At 34.8% G+C, this 19,617-nt stretch overlaps 2 protein-coding genes across 5 annotated transcripts; both read left to right on the top strand.

The window, feature by feature from the left end:
• Window positions 1-908: 908 nt before the first annotated feature.
• Window positions 909-8,741, top strand: LOC306856243 (LIM domain kinase 1-like). Of its 3 annotated transcripts, XR_013782986.1 has the most exons (16): window positions 911-1,193; window positions 2,718-2,856; window positions 3,816-3,925; window positions 4,020-4,187; window positions 4,312-4,417; window positions 4,494-4,678; window positions 5,669-5,858; window positions 5,931-6,017; window positions 6,095-6,226; window positions 6,347-6,400; window positions 6,564-6,629; window positions 6,714-6,873; window positions 6,959-7,014; window positions 7,105-7,262; window positions 7,358-8,095; window positions 8,463-8,741. XR_013782986.1 is itself a non-coding variant. In XM_079395396.1 (15 exons), exons 1-15 carry the CDS (start codon window positions 1,144-1,146, stop codon window positions 7,539-7,541), a joined length of 1,845 nt encoding a protein of 614 aa, XP_079251522.1. In that variant the 5' UTR covers window positions 909-1,143; the 3' UTR covers window positions 7,542-8,741. The 3 variants fall into 3 exon arrangements, 2 of the variants coding, with proteins under 2 accessions (XP_079251522.1, XP_079251521.1); XM_079395396.1 differs by having other exon boundaries at window positions 909-1,193; window positions 7,358-8,741; XM_079395395.1 differs by having other exon boundaries at window positions 921-1,193; window positions 7,078-7,262; window positions 7,358-8,741.
• LOC306856257 (septin-5-like) lies at window positions 8,739-15,618 on the top strand. 2 transcript variants are annotated; one of them, XM_079395414.1, is made up of 13 exons: window positions 8,739-8,798; window positions 8,951-8,998; window positions 11,262-11,291; window positions 11,605-11,832; window positions 12,018-12,102; window positions 12,426-12,512; window positions 12,612-12,735; window positions 13,223-13,357; window positions 13,471-13,588; window positions 13,729-13,830; window positions 14,687-14,783; window positions 15,113-15,252; window positions 15,342-15,618. In XM_079395414.1, exons 5-13 carry the CDS (start codon window positions 12,093-12,095, stop codon window positions 15,351-15,353), a joined length of 825 nt encoding a protein of 274 aa, XP_079251540.1. In that variant the 5' UTR covers window positions 8,739-8,798; window positions 8,951-8,998; window positions 11,262-11,291; window positions 11,605-11,832; window positions 12,018-12,092; the 3' UTR covers window positions 15,354-15,618. The 2 variants fall into 2 exon arrangements, with proteins under 2 accessions (XP_079251540.1, XP_079251541.1); XM_079395415.1 differs by lacking the exon at window positions 11,262-11,291 and having other exon boundaries at window positions 8,745-8,798; window positions 8,951-9,002.
• Window positions 15,619-19,617: the final 3,999 nt, after the last annotated feature.

The following is a 19,617-nucleotide window of genomic DNA, read 5'->3' as shown; positions in this document are numbered from 1 at the left end:
GAATTCCATATAAAATTTCCAGCCATTTGAATTACACAGTTTTAACATAAACTAATAAACTAACTTAATGTGATGCACAATTTTTGATGTGCATCACATTGTGACGTGTGATTTTTATCATATTTTAACCGTTCATGCTTTTTAACTGAATATGTTTATTTTCTTACACAATGAACAGATTTATGCTGATTCTAAGAAATCTGAATACATTTTGAAATGTTGAAAATATGATTATTTATTAATGCAAATAGTTAATAAACTAAGTAATTTATTACAATTCAAATACATAAATCTTAAATTTAGGCCTAACTATTTTTTGAGTATATCATCCAAAATAAAATTCTAATTATTTTACAATATTCTAATATTGTATTTTTATTTATATTATTTATTTACCATATAATGAAGGCAGATTTTCACTGAAAGGTTGAACTTGTTTTTTTTGTTGTTTTTTTTTACATAAATGTCAGGATGGGGCAAGTTGTCACGTTGTCACAAGATGTCACATTAAAAGTTTCTCTTTTTTTTTTTTTACATGCTTAATTACTTGTTTTGGCTTTTATAATTGTTTTAGTTCTTTCAGTATAGCCTCCACACCAGATATAATTCTGATAGCAAACCTTCTGTACAATATAAATTAATAATGAAATTATTTCTCCAGTTCCACTCTACTTAAAAGTTTAAAGACTAAATGTATGTAACACACAAACAAATACGTGGTGAGCAGTTCCAAAGCAAGATCCTTTCATTATTTCTCTTGCATGAATGCACTTACACAAACCCTCCCTTCATGAAGCAGTGGGATTTAAATGCACGTCTCTGCCCGGTCATGTAGTTCACGAGGGCTATCAGCAGGTGACACTGGTCGGGTAACTCTATATCCTCTGACAGTATGCATTCTTTCTGCTGCAGACTAAAGCAGAAGAAGATGGGCTAAAGTTAGGAGGAGTGGGAGGGATTTGTGTCTCTCTTCAGACACTTGGCAGGAAGCAGCCTAGAGAAGCTCAGTACTGCATATGCTGATAAGAAAGAAAAACTATTTGAGTGTGTTTGTAACAGTTTTGTCCTCTCCTCCCACTTCACTCCACCCCTGAAATGAGTGGGGGACAGTAAGAAAACTAGCAGAGCTTTACTATTGCTGCTATGCTCAAGTCTTGTCAGGACCTGTATTGCCGGAGAGGAGGGAAGGCAAGGTAAGTGAAAATGAGCTTCTTTTATTTACTAGTTTACGTTTTCTCTTAAGTCTCAATGTTTTATTTCTTTCTTTTCCTTCATTTCTTGGAAAAAGGCTCACAGTTGTGGTTTTTAGTAATGCTGGTACATGCCCTGCGGTACATTTCTTGTAAAACAAAAACAGGAACTTTGTCAACAGTCTACTTTCAGATTGTCATGAGATTATGTAATTCTGGAACTTATACTTTGTTACTATATCCTCTGGATATGTGGAAATTTGTGGTCTTGTGAGCTGGTTTGAGAGCCCTTTGGCATAGTCAACATGAGCAGAATAATGTTTGTGTTTATGTAAACACAGAAAGAGGATTCAGACTTTGTTTGTTTCACACCAGTTCTGTCCACTAGCTCCCACTAGCTCCACTGGTTTACCAAAGTGATGCAGGACTATGATTACATTGGCATTTAGATAGGCTTGCATGTGTTCATTACAAAAACAGGCAAACTTGTACAAAATATGAGTTTGTACTGAATCCTGTCTGTAAAGCGTATTTAATCTGGCCTAGATGCGTATAATGTATACCGAAATTGTACAATCTTAATGTATTAATATTAAATTCTCAAGTATCTAGACAAAACACTTAAATTAAAGCTTAAAGAGTTTCACATCCAGCTGAACTTGACATAATACATTGAAAAGTATTACATTTAAAATAGACGGTTGAAGAGACTTTGACATTATGCTCAAATTATGCTTTGACCGATTTTACACTGAAATTGATTTAATTCAGAAAATAAAATGTGTGTGGTAGCTGATATTTATTTATTTGTAAGTTAAGTTATCCATCCAGTTTTTTATTTTTTTAATACGAGAAAAGGTTATAGTAATGAAGTCCTGCGAAAGGACTAGAAGGTCTATATGTTGTTGTAATGAGTAAAAAATATTGTTTTAGGAAATGTAATCTGAAAAAAGTGCAAGTATTGAGTTTCAATAACACTCAAGTAAAGCTCAGATTCTCCAAAATATTACTTAATAGTAATAAAGTACAATACTGTACTTCACACCCCTGTCAACCATATAATTAAACAACACTTTCTTGTTATTCTGCTTTTCTGCTCTTTGTTTGCTAGTGTTTAAAACTACATGGTGTGTGTGCTTAGATGTGTGTGTGTGTGTACATGAGTGTGTTTGTGTGTATAATGTGCATGTGTTTCCGTGAAATGGCTGTGTTTTATTGAATGAAAGGATAGGATTGAAAGGAAAAGAGCAGATTACCGCCAGCTGTGGAACACATGACAGGCATCCTGCTCAGATGCAGCAAGAAAGAAAGCGCTCCTGGCTCTAGCATTTTACATTCACTTCAGCTGAATCTTACTCTAACAGAAGTTGATAATCTGATCTGATACATGACATAGCACATTTATTCAAGTGACCCAATTTAGCACAAAACTGTAATGTAACACCCCTTTAAGTTTTATGAAATATGCAATAAATAAATAAGTACAGAAATATACACGTTTTCTCTCTCTCTCTCTCTCTTTGTTAGGTGTTGTGTATGTAATTTGGTTCTTTCTCACTGGTACTATGAAAGAGATGGACAGTTCTTCTGTAAGAAAGATTACTGGTCACGATTTGGGGAGCAATGCCATGGCTGCTCAGAGTCTATCACCACCGGTCTCATTATGGTAAGAACACAACATTGACAAATTAATTCATAAACATTAGAAGTGTATGGTTAGAGGTGAAGGGGAAATATTAGCTTAGTAAAACAAACTTGATGCTCAATATTTTGGTACCATATAGACTGAAAAAAAAATGGTTTAGGATTTAATTTGAGCAAATTTCACATCTAATTAAAAACAGTAACACATTGAATTTAACATGAAATTTTGAAGGTGAAAGACTGAAATTGAAGTTTCCAGAAAAACATGCTCCAATAATGTGTTGCATTATTATTATTTTTTTACAGTGTAGCCTTCGTTATAGTTTTTATCTGCATTGGCCAATATTGGATATTTATATGTGCATGCTCATTTCCTCTATTTTTACATTTCAGTTTACTTTTGTTGCCATTTACTGCTCAATTAAACTTTAAAAACATTAATAATTTAATAACACTGTTATAAATCTAATCTTCAGCAAATCTCAAAAAGAATATGCCTTTTTCATACTACATGTCGTGATGCTTGAATTGACTTATAGCATTTAAAATGACTGATTTTAGTTTTATATTTTGAATTTTTTAGTTAAAATAGTATAGAATTTTAAAATCGCCCATTGCAGCAATTATCAGCTGTTGTAAATAATGCATAGAGTGCTGCTAAGCACTTAAACTTACAAGACTTTTGTGAAGAATGTGTTGTCCTTAAAGCAACAACATGTGACATTTCATTTTTTTTTTAAGATAGTGACTAAAACACTGGGCAAGAACCTAGTGGATGCATGAATACATGCATTCCCTTAGTAGACTGCACAATCAGAAAACAGTTCAACCAGAATCTCGCTTCCTTCCATTGTGCTGCTTCACTTCTGTAGAATGATGTCATCCACCCTGTCCCACCTCAGTTCCTCCCTTACTGTTTCAGCTGAATTCAAGATAAACTGTACTAGAAAATAACTTTGCCTCTTCCTTCCATCTCTGCAGGTGGCTGGGAAGCATAAATACCATCCCGAGTGTTTTCTCTGTGAAAGCTGTGGCATGGTTATTGGAGATGGTGATTCTTTCACTCTAGTGGATTATGCCAATTTATACTGGTTGGTTTTGTCAAAACACAGTCAATACTTGCTAATTGCTAAGCATTTTGATGGGAAAGTAGCTCAGTTAATGAGTTTTCTTCTTCTCTCATAGTGGACAATGTGGACACCAGAAGGTGTCGATGCAGCACTTGGCAGCAAACTTTTCACAGCTTTCTCATACAGTGACATCGATGTCATTTCCTCCTTCTGCAGAAAGCAGGCGAGGTTTATCCTTCACAGTGGAGCAGAAGGACGCAGGCCCTTTGATCATTGTATCTCAGTAAGTTGTCAGTTTAGACACAGATACACCTGAGCAAATATATAGGGCCACTAAATATGCCTTATTCAATTGTTAAATTAATGATAGCATTCAATTAATATTGATGTAAAAAAAACAATCACAGGCTGGACATGCACAACCTGAGCCCTGAAGTTAAGCCTTTGATTCATGTTGGAGACAGAATTCTTGAGATCAATGGAATTTCTATCCAGAACATTCCACTCAATGAGGTCAGTCCTTTACCTCAGATGAAACAATAATCTGGACGACACAGCTCATTTCACCATTACGCCTTGTTTTTAACAGATTGATCTGGTGATTCATGATACAGAGCACTGGTTACAAATCACAATTGAACATGATCCGAAAGAACTCACAAAGCAAGAAGACTTATGTGGCCTACTGGGAGAAGAACTGGACCAGCCTGGAAAACTAGGTGTCTTTCCCCTTCCCAGCTACCGTCGAATAAGCCCTAGATGCAGAAATATTCTGTAAGAATTATGGCACTAGCAGATTTTATTACATGTAATACTATACTGTGAAGAAAATATTTTTTTCTTGTTTTAGGTAAGACAATATCTAAACATCTAAGCACCATTACATTTTTGAGAGGCAAAAAAGGATGATTTTTTTAGAGAATACACATTAAATAAATGTATTCTTCCATGTGGTAATTTTTGTTAAAGATCTATACTTAAAACAAAGAAAAAAAAAGACATTTTGCCAATAGACCATGAACATTTTTTGAAATTAGATTTATACATCACCTGAAAGCTGATAAATAAGCTTTCCGTTGATGTATGTTTGTTAGGATAGGACAAAATGTGGCCGAGATACAACTATTTGAAAATCTGGAATCTGAGGGTGCAAAACAAAAATCTAAATATTGAGAAAGTCGCCTTAAAGTTGTCCAAATGAAGTCCTTAGCAATGCATATTACTAATAGAAAATGAAGTTTTGATATATGTACGGTAGGAAATTTACAAAAGATTTTCATGGAACATGATCTTTACTTAATATCCTAATGATTTTTGGCATAAAAGAAAAATGTATTATTTTGACCCATACAATGTATTGTTGGCTATTGCTACAAATATACCGTGCTACTTATGACTGGTTTTGTGCTCCAGGGTCACATATATTGATTAAAGAATGTTCTTTCTGAAACAAGTCTTAAAATCTTGAAGTAAGCTTTGCTTTCACGTAAGCTGATTTTTAGAGGGTTGTACTGGATAACAGGACTAAATTTAAGAAAATGTATAAAATTGTATTGGATAAAAAGTCAGAAAGTTATTTAAAAGAACCTACATACAGGTTTGTTGTAGGTGTCAAATGTTATACATAAACATTTTCCCTGTAAAGATAAACCGGTTTAGTTTTAAGAATTTTTTGGATAACAAAAAAACCAAAATAATTTAAAAAGTCATATTTCTGTCATGCTCTTACTAAGATTATTAATTTCTATTTGTCTGGCTCTGTAGGCGCAGCTGTAGTATTGATAAAGCTCCGTGCTCGCAACGGCACGCTTCACTTCTTTCCCATAGAAGAGACATAAATCGATCAGAGTCTCTACGTGTTGACCCCACTGACAAAACACAACGTATCTTCCGACCCTCCGACCTAATATACGGGGAAGTTTTGGGAAAAGGTTGTTTTGGACAAGCCATAAAGGTAAAGCAACATGTCTGATTGATCACATTGAGTCTCATTTGAAGGAATTAACTGCTTGCTTTGGGTTGTCAGGTGACGCATTCGGAAACAGGTGAGGTCATGGTGATTAAGGAACTTCTTCAATTCGATGAAGAGACTCAGAAGACATTCCTGAAAGAGGTTTGTTGTAGTTTTTCTTTCACAGAGCGCTAAGGAGCGAATGGATTGTTTGCTAATCGAAACTTTTTTGGCTCCAGGTCAAAGTAATGAGATGTCTAGAACATCCTAATGTTTTAAAGTTTATCGGCATCCTCTACAAAGACAAACGACTGAACCTGATCTCTGAATATGTGCAAGGAGGAACGCTGAGGGACACCATCCAGAAAATGGTTTGTTTTTTCCTTACTGGATATGATTTCATTACATGAAGTCCATAGATTCTTGTTCGAAAAGCATGCTGTTATGGTTCTGAGTGAATAAACTCATTTTGTGTCATAATTTGTGACAAGGATCACCCTTGGAAACTTAGAGTGAGCTATGCCAAGGACATTGCCACTGGAATGGTACGTAATGAAGAGCAATCCAACAATGCAAGAAAAGATGGAAATCTTTACATCAGATCTCCACTCTCTTGCCGAATTCCTAAATGCAAAGACATGTTTTGACAGAGAATATCTAAAGCTATATTTTGAATCCAAATACATTTATTTTCTCTGTCCAACCCAGGCTTACCTTCATTCAATGAATGTCATTCATCGGGATCTGAACTCGCACAACTGCTTTGTCCGAGAGGTCAGAATACATCTCAGTACTCATAAATGTAGAGCATGTCTCCAACTGAACTGAATTGTGTGACAGTACTGGTTTTCCTCACAGAACCAAACAGTGGTCGTTGCAGACTTTGGTTTGGCCCAGCTTGTAAAGGAAGAAAAGAGCTCCTCTCCTGGACAAGTATCCAAACTGAACAATATTGGTCGTAAAAAACGGTATACGGTGGTGGGCAACCCCTATTGGATGGCACCAGAAATGATCCAAGGTTAGCCATATGAAGTAACAATCAAAGAATTTACCATTTTTCAGTTTTGGGATTTTTTTTTTTACATGTTATTTCTCACCTGCAGGAAAAATCTACGATGAACATGTTGACATTTTCTCATTCGGGATTGTTGTTTGTGAGGTGAACTTACATATTTCTCTACTTTTAGTCCAAATTTTGATACAAATATAATTGAACATACAGTGTATGTATATTCCATCCTCATGGCAGATTATCGGAAGAGTATATGCCGATCCGGATTACCTCCCTCGCACACAGGAGTTTGGACTGAATGTGAATGAATTTTTGGAGCGCTGCTTGTCCAAAGATTGCCCTCCGCCTTTCTTTCCCATTGCGGTTCTCTGTTGTGCCTTGGAGGCTGAAAAACGGTGATTGTCATATACATTTGTCATCTACATATCCTTACCACAAACAAAATCTCATATGCTGAAATGTGGCATTTTCTCCCTATTTCTTTCTATAGTCCCAGTTTTACTAAATTAGAGGAGTGGCTGGAGAACCAAATGATGCACATGGAGATTGGACTTCCTCTGATGTCAGAACTAGATCAAATCCGCCAAGTGTTTTGGGAGAACCACAGCCAGTCAAAACTAACTTATGGGATTCCTTCGAAGCAGACGGAGAATTCAGTCTTAGGCAGAAACTGAAACTTCATGTGATCTGTGAGCGGTTGCATAAAAGACTAGTCTTACAAGTTAGAAAAATCAGAAAAATAAGACTCATTACCCTTTGATAACTGCTAGTGGTCAGACTAGTTCTTAAGACACAATCTTAACACAGAGGCAAAGCTTATGCAACTGGCCTCAGATCATCAAATTCTCAGACTATTACAGTGACCCCACTTAAAAATTTATTAATTTAGTTAAATACATTTCTGAGCCATTTTTGCCGTGAACTTTACTTTTTTTGTCTTAATTATTGTCAGTTGATTTCATGTTTTGCCATGTAATGTATGTACATTTTTAAGTGTCCAAATATATTGGGGTCACTCCTGTTTTTTATTTATTTATTTTTTTCTCAAGGTTTCGGTCATACAATCTGCTGTAGTAATTTTGTACTGTTAGTACTGGTCTCTATGGAAGCCCGTTCCCTCCACCTTAAGAAAAAATATAATTCTGTAAGTCATAATAATGAGATACTTTCTCATAATTATGACTTAGTATCTCGTTATATTGAGAAACTTTCTCGTAATAATTACTTAGTATCTCGTAATAATGAGATACTTTCTCATAATAATGACTTATTTTCTCATAATAATGACTTTTCTCATGATAATGACTTATTTTCTTGTTAGTTTGAAGCCGTAACTATCTGGCAGAGTAACTTGCTGTTACGTGCTACAAACTAACAAGACTACATGCAGATAATTTATCTGAAATCGTTATTTAATGATAGATTATACTGTTTTAGATTACAGAACAAATGTTTGCGGTGTTCCTGCATGGCTTTGACCAGTAGATGTCGCTAGCGTGCCGCCACTCATGCACTGCGCATGCGCGGAGTAAGTCTTTTTTTTTTTTTAGGAGTAATTAATTATTATGAGAAAATAAGTCATTATTATGAGAAAGTATCTCATTATTATGACTTACAGAATTATATTTTTTCTTAAGGTGGCGGGAACGGGCTTCCATGTAAGCTAAAAAAAATGAGTTTTTCTAGCGGATCTGTATTTTTTTAAAATTGTCTTTTTGTTTATGTCTCTCTGTACGATTGTACACTTTTTTGTTATTATTAATATTATAATTGTACATTCACGAATGTGTAATGTTGTGTCACACGTGTGTCAGATACTACTGTGAAACTCCATCTGAAGGAACGAATAAATGTCATGTTTTCATTTGATTTCATTTGAGCCAGTTTAACGGTTTAGTTCAGTCACCGAAACAGATCCTCCTTAATAACAAGTAGGACATACTATTTTCATAGATTTACTATTATTTTACACATTTACCACTGTCCGTTGGATATTTTGTAGTTGATAAACTACATGTATATTGTTGTATATTTTCAGTCGTAATTGTAACGATGAATGTCATTGCTTTACTCATTTGTCTAGGCAAAACTAGCATTTCTCAACAGTTGAGCAGCATAATGGATAAGCACAGTGAGTATTTATTAATATCAATAAACAGGACATTTCCATAGCTCGAAACGACGACAGTATGGATATCTAAATGAACAAACATTTGGATATCGGGTAGAAACTTAATGACCGTAACTAATCCTAAAAGTAAATGCTGTATTTAAATATAACCACCTGACGGTCCCAGAATAAGGCCCAGAAATTAAGTCAAATATGAATTTTGTTATAGCCTATTAAGAATTCGTTCTCTGATTTATATACTTACTGCCAGTGGTGTAATGTAACGAAATACAGTACTTAAGTATTTTGTAGGAGTATCTGAGTTTGAGTACTTGAGTTTTTATATTTCAGCCAACTTTTACTTTTACTTCACTACATTTCCTAATTAAAATGTATACTTACATTTCCCCAAACTCATTCGTTACTTACTACAAAATAGTCAGAATTCAGAAGAACACAGCCTGCGTCCCAGTGTGCATACTATCCATCCTAAATTCTATATAATAGTAGTCATTTTCCATACTATTTAGGTCAGATAGGGTGGATAGCATGCACATTGGGACTCAGGGCCAGACTGAAGGAAAGCAAGTTTGATGAATCAGTTGTCTGGAGCTTGCAAGTTAGACTCCTAAAAACACCTTTGCTCATGTGCAAACAAGTGCATGATGATTTATTAGTCTATTAAAACTCAAAATTCCAGGCATTCTTAATTGTAGACAGCAAAAATGCTTCTTTATGCTTTTTATATTTACACAATTTAATATAGTTAACTTAATCTATATCACACTTTTCTGCAGATATCAGCATGATTTAATAATCAGTTCATACCAGTTCAGTAAAGCAATAAGTGACTTACATTTTAGACATAATATTGCTTGTTTTTGCCAACAAATATAGTTCCAAACAAAGATCACAGCACTGTTTTGCGTCTCTGAGCAATGGAAGGTGTTTACTAATTGAATGAATCAGCTTTTTGAACGAAAACACAGTCAAATGCTTTGTTTCTGAATGAATCAGTTCAATTTCAATGACTCACTCATTAACAGTCTGCCACCTACTAACTCCACATTTCGACTATTTTTTTCATGCTTTAAACCATTTCAAATACCAGTATTCAACGTTTTATGTTAAAAACTAAATATTAGGCCTATTTATGCATCTGGGACTGCAATTTAAATGCATCCATGTCCCCAATGAGATACATTAAACTGTGTAAATACATCTAAATGCTATTTCAGATGCAGAATCCAGAAATGTTTTCTTATGTTGGAATGAAAGACACTAATGCTGGCTTCATGTGCTATCGGAATTATCATAAATACGAGTTTCCTAATCGGAAATTAGACGTGAACGGCCTCTCAAGTCGTATTTACTACAGGGAAATTCGGAAGTAATTTTGATACCAGAGTTTCCGAGTTGGGCGGGTCATAAATTTTAAACATGGTGGAGGGGGCACCCGTTGCTGCTGTCAATGCTGCTCACACAAAAACTACATCCCTTTGTCTTGTCGCTAAAGTAGTGTATTCATAGGCTAGATATGAACGATCATTCGAAGCATATGTTTTATAATCAGTGAAATAAGCATGTATTTGACTGAAATTCCAGAATTGTCAGCAAACTGCATGTAGCACGGCGAATGTTTATATGATTGTCAACCAATGGGATGCTACATTTTATTTTTTCCGACATTAAAACACTTAAGAAGTGTACTTAAGCTCATAATCACGACGAAATAGGACATTTCCAATAGCACATGAAGGCAGCATTAGTACCGGATGAAGTGCTTCTTATTCTAAACCAAAAATACTAAATGTTAGAAAGAGTTAACTGAACACTCTTGCTACTCAAGCTGTGTTTGAACATTATTTATATATATTTATTTGCTTCTTGTCCATTTAGCATTTACTTGTACTTTTACTTTCAATACTTAAGTATGTTTAAGATGAAAAAAATGCTTTTCGTACTTAAGTACAATAAATATCACCTACTTTAAGACTTTTACTCAATATTAAAAATGGTGACTTCAACTTCTACATAGTAATTTTCTGGTAAGATATTTGTACTTTTACTTAAGTATGGCTTTCAGGTACTTTATACACCACTGCTTACTGCATGCTACTGTTGGGTATCAAGTCAAACGAATGTATTAAGCGGACGTAAGGAAAATAAGAGGTCATTATTATTATTATTAAACCTCCATCATTAGGGTCTCTCACAAACCGAAACTCTAAAGTTTAACAGCATCTATTAAATATCCACAATGTCCATTAAACATCCACTATAGGTTTACAGATTGAGGACATTGACTTTCAAGGTAACATATCTGTCAATTTTTATGTTTGTGAACATTTTTCTTAGCAGTAAATTGCTGTTGTTATAGAGAAATATCAGATATGTGTGCTATATACAGTTGATGTTGTCAAGGAAATTACTTTTTAAAATTAATTATTATTCATTTCTTGTCTATTTCCCATGCCACATCCTATTTTCATGAATATCTGCCTTAGTTGGGGAGGTAGGTTTTATATTTCATATAGTTTTTGAAAAGGTTTAGAAAAAAGTACAAGTTCATTTTACACAATTAGTGCCAATTATCACATTCAGTCACATTATGCCTTTTCTGCTAGTTTTCCATAGCTCTGAATGACTCTGGAACAGAGAGTCTCCTCCGGGATCCTGACACTTCTCTTTGTGACTCCACTGACGCAGAGGACAAAGATGAAAGTATCCATTTGCCTCACATATTCGGTTCATCCTCTTCTCTGGCTGAAGATAAGACTCATCCTGCTGATGACAAATCACCTCTTAGACCCAAGAGTCCAGGAGGCAGCTTTGACCCTCATGGCTTTTTAGAGGTATTGTAACATGCTGCACACCTGGACCTTCGGTGGCAAAAGTGTGATGAAGTCGCTCATGTTTACAAAGGCTGCATTTATTTGATAAAAAATACAGTAAAAACAGTAATATTATTAAGCTTTAAAAAGATGTGTCATGTGATATACTGTACACAAACCAGATTATTTTTCACTTTCGCTCCCAGAAATATGTTGGCATTGTGACATTGCCAAACCAAGTCCAACTGAAAGCAGTGAAAAAGGGATTTGTGTTCAATCTGATGGTTGCTGGTAAGAAAGATATAACATAAATACACACACACACACACACTGCCAGTTTTTTAAAGAAGTCTCCTATGCCCATCAGCTGCAGTTATTTTAAAAATAAAATCAATATATAAAAGTAAGATTGTGAAATAATATTACAATTTAAAACAAATGTTTTCTGCTTTAATATATTTTAAAATGTATTTTTGTCCTGTGATGGCAAAGCTGAATTTTCAGCAGCCATTACTCCGTTTTTCATTGTCACATGATTCTTGTATTATATACAGTCTTTTAAGATTTTTATATAGACTGTTCATAATCTTAAAATATATCATTTGTATGTGTAGGTGAGTCTGGTTTAGGCAAATCCACTCTTGTCAACAGCCTTTTCCTCACAAACCTCTATATGGACAGATGCATGCCTAATGTTTCAGGTAAACCTAACATACAACATTTGTATACAACTTATAAAAGTAGTATACTGAACTGCACAGAAGATTAGATTGTGAAATGTATTAATATCTCTTTCACAGAGAAGATAGCCCGGACAGTATCAATAACGAAAAGCACTTTAGACATTGTAGAAGAGGGAGTAAATCTAAGACTCACTGTTATCGACACCCCTGGTTTTGGAGATGCCCTTAATAATCATGAAAGGTACTTTAAGATTTAAATGTGTATTCAGTCATTGTTTGTTAATGTGCCACTCATTCATATGACACTGGTCTTGAACTTATACTGACATAGTGGTCAAGATATAACGTGCAACCGCAAAGAATTTGATTATTTATTTATTTCCCTGTAAAACTGTCCAATAAAAGATGGTTTTGTGATATTTTTGTGAAATACAGCTCATCATGCGCTCCCAGCCAGGCACCCCATGAGGCAACCACTCCATTTAAAAAAAACAGTAACACACTAAAATTAGTTTATTACTCTAAAAATACCGTTAATGTTAATAAAAATTGTAATTCAGATTGCATGTAAATAATTACTACCCAGCACTGATTATTGAGCACTTCTTTAAATATTTTGACATGTTTAAAAAGCTGTTTTAGAATGAACAAATTTAATCACATAACTTGGGTGACCGCATGCTAATAAAAAATGCAAAAAAGTTATTTACGCATGGTTTTTCTTGCAGCTGGAAGGCTGCAGTTCATTATGTAGATCAGGAGATGGAGAAGTACCGCAGAAATGAGATCGGGCTGAACCGTAAAAACATAACAGACAACAGAGTGCACTGCTGTCTGTACTTCATTTCGCCTCATGGCCATGGGTAAGACCTCTTCTCGGCACAGGTGTTTTTGTCTTTATTTCTATCCCAGGATTTTAGTAAACATGAAAATAGAGACCATATTCAATTAACAAATTTCCTTTGTGCCGTCTCAGTCTCAAACCAATTGATGTGAACTTTATGAAAGCCCTGGATCAGAAGGTCAACATTGTGCCTGTGCTGGCTAAAGCAGACAGCCTCACTCCAAAAGAGACCCGCAATATGAAGGCAAAGGTGAGAAGGCGCTTGTACTGAAAGTCTGAGTAAGCTCACATACAGTGATAGATGTTTCTAAAGTGTAGATGTTTTTGAGAACATGGGACTGTCAACAAAAACCACCAGATGATCTAAACAAATTGCATTTTTCTCCATAGATTTTGACAGAAATTGACAAATTCAAAATCAGGATCTTCCAGGTCCCAGAGTGTGACCCGAATAATGAAGATCTGTTCAAGCAGGAGACTCTAGAGTTAAAGGTCAGGACTACAGGTCACAAAGTAGTGATTTAGTTTTAGTTTCTTTTAGAAAAGTCACAGATTTTTTTTGTTGTTGTTGTAATGACACATATTCTTTCCCCCAAAAAGTACCCAAAAATGTACTGTCAAATGTACTGATTTAAAAAATAAATCAGTACATTGAAACTTGTATGTCATTAAACACATTTGTAATGATGAAAAGTTAATTTAGTAAATTTAATATATAGTAAAGCTCAATCTCATTTTAATCTTGAGCACCTCTAGAGTAGTACTGCATCCTTCATATCTCCAAAGACTCATTAGTTTTATCATATTTATAAAAGAAAGATACAGATTTACTATTCTCTGAAAACAGCCGAGCTCCTAAAGGCGGAGCTAAAGAATCAAGAGCAATTGCGCAGTTTTTGATGCAGTTTTACTTACCACCTGCAAATTACACACTACAGTTAAAATAATCAATACATTACATGTGCTTTAGTATGTTAGTCTACATTAAAATGATTGTATTTAGCACAATAGTTGATTATTATTGAAAAATGATGATTAAAAATGTTCTTTAAAGTAAAACCTTTAATTTGACATTATTATGAAGTGATCTATTTAAGTGTATTTACATGTGTTAAGAAACAATCATGAAAGTGTGCTATCCTTTTATTTAATTGGTATTTTTAGTTTTTATAAATATACTTTTAAAATTTTAATGAAATTTACATTCAATATAAATAAGTGCACTTTTTATTTACTCATTAATTTTTATCTTTTTTTTTTTTTTTACAAGGATTTATCTTTTTGCCCATTTGTTAATATTTATAAAACTTCTGTGACAACTCTATAATGTTTCCATGTCCTCTTATAGAGAAGTATGCCCTTTGCGGTTACTGGGAGTAATACAGTAGTAGAGAGAAACGGCAGGAGAGTTCGAGCCCGTGTCTATCCATGGGGTATTGTTGAAGGTATGTTTACTTACACCATGAGATGTTACATTTATACTTAAGGTAACATTTAAGATGTTAAAATGTAAAGAGCTTAACTATTTTTTAACAGGAATAGGTGACTCAAAAATGAAAATGATGTCATTGTGTCTGTCGTCATCATGTTGTTCATCATCTGTATGACTTTCTTCTGTCAAACACAAAATGAGAAGTTACATTGCTCTTTCCCATACAGAGAGAGAGACCATTTGTTTAGCTTTCTATTAATTGAATATAGCACAGAGATCATATATGTTGGGTATACTGTATGTAAAGAGCTCTTTAAACATCACTTTTTTTCTCTTCAACAGTTGAGAATCCATCTCACAGTGATTTTGTGCATTTGAGGAACATGTTGATCCGCACACACATGCAGGACCTGATACATACAACCCACTATGTGTTGTATGAGAACTATCGTATAAATTGCCTGTGCAGCAACCCATTCTTGGTATAAAAAGGCAACTTATTTGTCCTTTAGCACTGAGAAAATTTCATGACCTTGTTAATAATAATAATAATTCTTTTTGTTACCAATAGGAGAATGTGTAAGGATTTTTCAGCTAGATGACAGATGAGGACAATGTGTCTCACTGAAATCTCAAAATGGAAGAGGCAATGAATGGGCTTACTGAAGAAAAGACAGTGAAAGACCTATCGAATTTTTGAAGTATTTAAATTGCTTTGAGGTGTCTAACAAAATGTTTTACTTTATTTTTACTTAAGAAAAAAAATCAATGCTTTACTGTGAAATGAACATGTATTGTCATTTATTGTCTCTGAAAAGATGAAATAGCACTGTCTTTCTGAGAGACACATCTGCTTTGCTTTATTTGGAAATTTTCTTTGGCAAAATAGAGAAAAAAACGGTCAAATTTATCCAGTAGTAATATATTGACAGGTGAGCAGAACACAGAGACACTTAGTATAGTCTGACCTTTGGGTGTTTCTTAAAATAATATATGATGCGATTAGGTAAGGTTAAGGTCAAGATAAGGTTAGATAATGTCTTATAACGACTCCTCAAAAACTTCATATTTATGAATGAATGATAATATATATTTTATCAAGATCTCACCTTGTGACAAGCTGTCTTTGAATTGCCTTGATTTGCAAGAATTTGCAGAGTGACCTCCAATGGAAGGGGTTTGGAAAAACCATCCTAGACAAACTGTTAAAAATGGCAATTGCCTATTGAAAAATCATATACAGTCTATGATTAAAGGGGTCATATGATGCTTTTTTAAAGATCATTATTTTGTGTATTTGGTATAACAGAATATGTTGACATGCTTTAATGTTCAAGAAACACATTATTTTTCAAATACTGTACATTATTGTAGGTCCTCTATGCCCCGCCTCTCTCAAACCCTTCGTTTTTTACAAAGTCCCTCCTTCTGACAAGCGTAGTCTGCTCTGATTGGCCAACTGGCACAGTGCATTGTGATTGGCCGAACACCACAAGCACTCGTCGGAAATGTAACACCCCTTTCCATAATCATGAGCTTCAGCTTTCAAAATAAAAGTAAAGACAGTTAATAATGTCCTTAGTTTTACCATCAGTTCAAGCTCGAGAGGGGAACAGTGTCACGTGACAGACACAGTGATGATGCTCCTATATGTATTTGCACACAAGCCGCGATTAAGATAGCTGACGTGCTGTTATGTGACCCTCTCTCTTTTTCTCTCTCTTGCACACGACACGCAAAACTCCGCATTTGAACAGTCAATAGCAAATACTTCAACTAATAACAAAACATACTTACAGTCGCTGATTCAGAAGCGCCAGATTATCATAGCAAAGTCAGAATTACCTCCTCTCCTAGGTCATCCATCAAATGCATTGTGATAGCATCTGGGTTGTGCTGTTCTGTTGTAAGTAATCTTAATGATTCCTAAATCCATCTACTTTCGGAAGGCCAAATAAAGTGCTTTTGCTTTCGCCTAGAAACACACAGTGTCTCCCTGTCATGGCTGCATCAACACTGGGGTTACTGAAACCACGCCTTCTTTCTTTGCGTGAACATTACGCAAATATTCCCACATCGTGACGTAGACATGTTTGAATGAGCCGTTTTAGGGGGGCGTGGCAGAGTCCTAACTTTGATCAAGAATATCTCTTTGGTTTTGAGACTTTAGTCTTTGCACTATGCACAATCAGCTTGTAACACTCCAAAGAGAAAGGAAAACTTGAAATTGCATCATATGACCCCTTGAATGTTGATATGAGATGTTTGAAATTAAAACAGTGACTGAGAAGAGAAACGGAGAGCGCACAGCCTACTTACAATGCTGATGAAGTACTCTAAATAGTTAATAGGCTATATGATACACTAAGAGTGCTTGCAAAGGTAAGAGTGAAATAGATAAATATAATAATTATTACTATAGGACAAAATTATTAGAGAAATAGACAAAAAATGATTAGTTTGATAAACATTGTAATACAAATTGATACCTGAAGGCCATCTTCTAAATGAGTCGCTGCATAAACAGATCCAAAGCCTCCTTCACACAAGTTCAATGCTGATTTCATAACAGCACAACTTGATGTATGTTAAAAGATAAATAAGAGGTGTTGACATTAATTGTCAATTGATGACAGCTCTTACTTCAAAACCTTTTTAAAAATACTTTTCTATTTTATATATCTATTGAAATACTACAATGCCTTTAAAAATCCATGTCACACTACTATTTAAGTGAACAAAACATAATTACATACTCATAAATACAAATTGAAATGAAATTTTACTGAATGTTAAATAAGTTTTTTTTTCTGTTAGTTATCAACTACCTTTAAACAAAGTGCAAATTAAAGTCATTTTAAAGCAGAAACCATTGAACTGCCATCACAGAACCATCATCACAGTCATACAAGGCACAGAATAAAGCTGGAGGGATGTCATTACTACAGTTGCACGTGGCACAGACTGTACCTCAGGGGACATCTATACTACAGTCAGGTGCAACATGGACTAAAGTTAGGAGGGAGTCCAAATTAAATTTGCACCGTTAAGAGTATGGAGGATAACAGCACTTCATTTTCAGACAAATCACCAACTAAATCTTGCAAGACGCTGTCACTCCAACCATCATCAACTTGAGAGTGACTGGTGATTGGTTCCTTCAGTGATAGTCTTCGCTCCAGTATTAAATAACCATATTAATGGATTCTCATATTACTGCAAGTAAGCCCGCTGTAAACCCAAAAATGAAAATTCTGTCATTAATTACTCACCCTCATGTCGTTCCAAACTCGTAAGACCTTTGTTCATCTTAGGAACGCAAACTGACATTTTCATAGACAACAACACTACTACCACATTCAAGGCCCAGAAAGGTAGTAAGGACATCATTGAAATAGTCATGTGACATCAGTGGTTCAACCTTAATTTTATGAAGCTATATGAGAATAATTTTTATGTGCAAAGAAAACAAAAATAATGACTTTTATAAATAATCTCTTCTCTTTTGTGACAGTCTTCAATGGGCATTCACGAGAGTAGCATGACATATGCGTAGTGCTGCTAATGCAGGAGATATATGAAAATGATGCTATGAGTGTGCTATTGTACTTACAGTCATTAGAATGGCACACACTTTGGGGCAGTCGTGACCTAAAGGATAGAGAGTTGGACCTGTAACCTGAAGGTTGCGGGTTCGAGTCTCAGGTCCGGCAGGAATTGTAGGTGGGGGGAGTGAATAACCAGCTCTCTCTCCACCTTCAATACCCCGACTGAGGTGAGACCCTTGAGCAAGGCACTGAAAACCACAACTGCTCCCTGGGCGCCGCAGCACACTGCTCCGGGTGTGTTTTCACTGTGTGTATTCACTGCTGTGTGTGTGCGCACTTGGATGGGTTAAATGCAGAGTCAAAAAATTCCAAGTATGGGTCACCTTACTTGGCCACACATCCTTTCACTTCACTTTATACAAGTCTTAGATCATGCAATTTTTTCACAACTTTAAAAACTATTTTTTGTCAATTGTTTTTTTTTTTTTCAGAAAGATGTTTTGTCAACTAAATAATTGGTATTGTTAAACCACTGTACAATCCATTGAATGATCTGTACTTTTATTTCTCGCAGCTTCAATTTCATGCCTGTCAAACACTAAATGCGGTGCAATCTAGACTAAGAAACGTAGCTATTTAAAATATAAAGACAGGTCAAAAGGGCAGCTGATTGAGCACCACTTGGGGTCTATATGTGCAAGTGCCTATTTTCTTGTAAAATATTAGATTTCACATTAAATTGTATAATTTATTCATATAATTCATAGCAGAATTCATACTTTTAAACTAAATAATTCTTGTTTTTTTCACATTGAATGTAGGCCTGTGTTTTTATTTCATATGATATGATATTATATGATACAGCTGATTGAGTTTAATGCATAATTTTTTTACATTCTTTTTTAATATATTACTTACATTTTACTGTGTAGCCTTTATATTTAACTGATCATTTGAAATGTCAAAAATATCCTCAATTTACATAAAGGTTGTTTTTTTCTTCTTCTTCTTCTGTTTAGTTGATGTACATTTACCTGGTTTCCATTGAGCTACAATAATGAAAGAAATGTCTTTTCATGGTTATGGCAATTTGTTCACTGTTAAAGGCATATATTATTTTATTTAGCTTATTATATGTTAGGTGTTTCATTTGTATTCATATTTTAAACGCAACATAATTATAATATTATACTGACATACGAACACAATGACTCTAACCACCGCATCTTTAGGTTGGCGTTGGCACCTAGTCGACCAATCAAAGCGCGACGCATCTATAACGCTCCCTCCGGGACAGCG

This window comes from Barbus barbus (genome assembly GCF_936440315.1).
Source record: "Barbus barbus genome assembly, chromosome: 36".
Taxonomy (NCBI): domain Eukaryota; kingdom Metazoa; phylum Chordata; class Actinopteri; order Cypriniformes; family Cyprinidae; genus Barbus; species Barbus barbus.
This window is presented reverse-complemented; position numbering and strand designations above follow the sequence as displayed.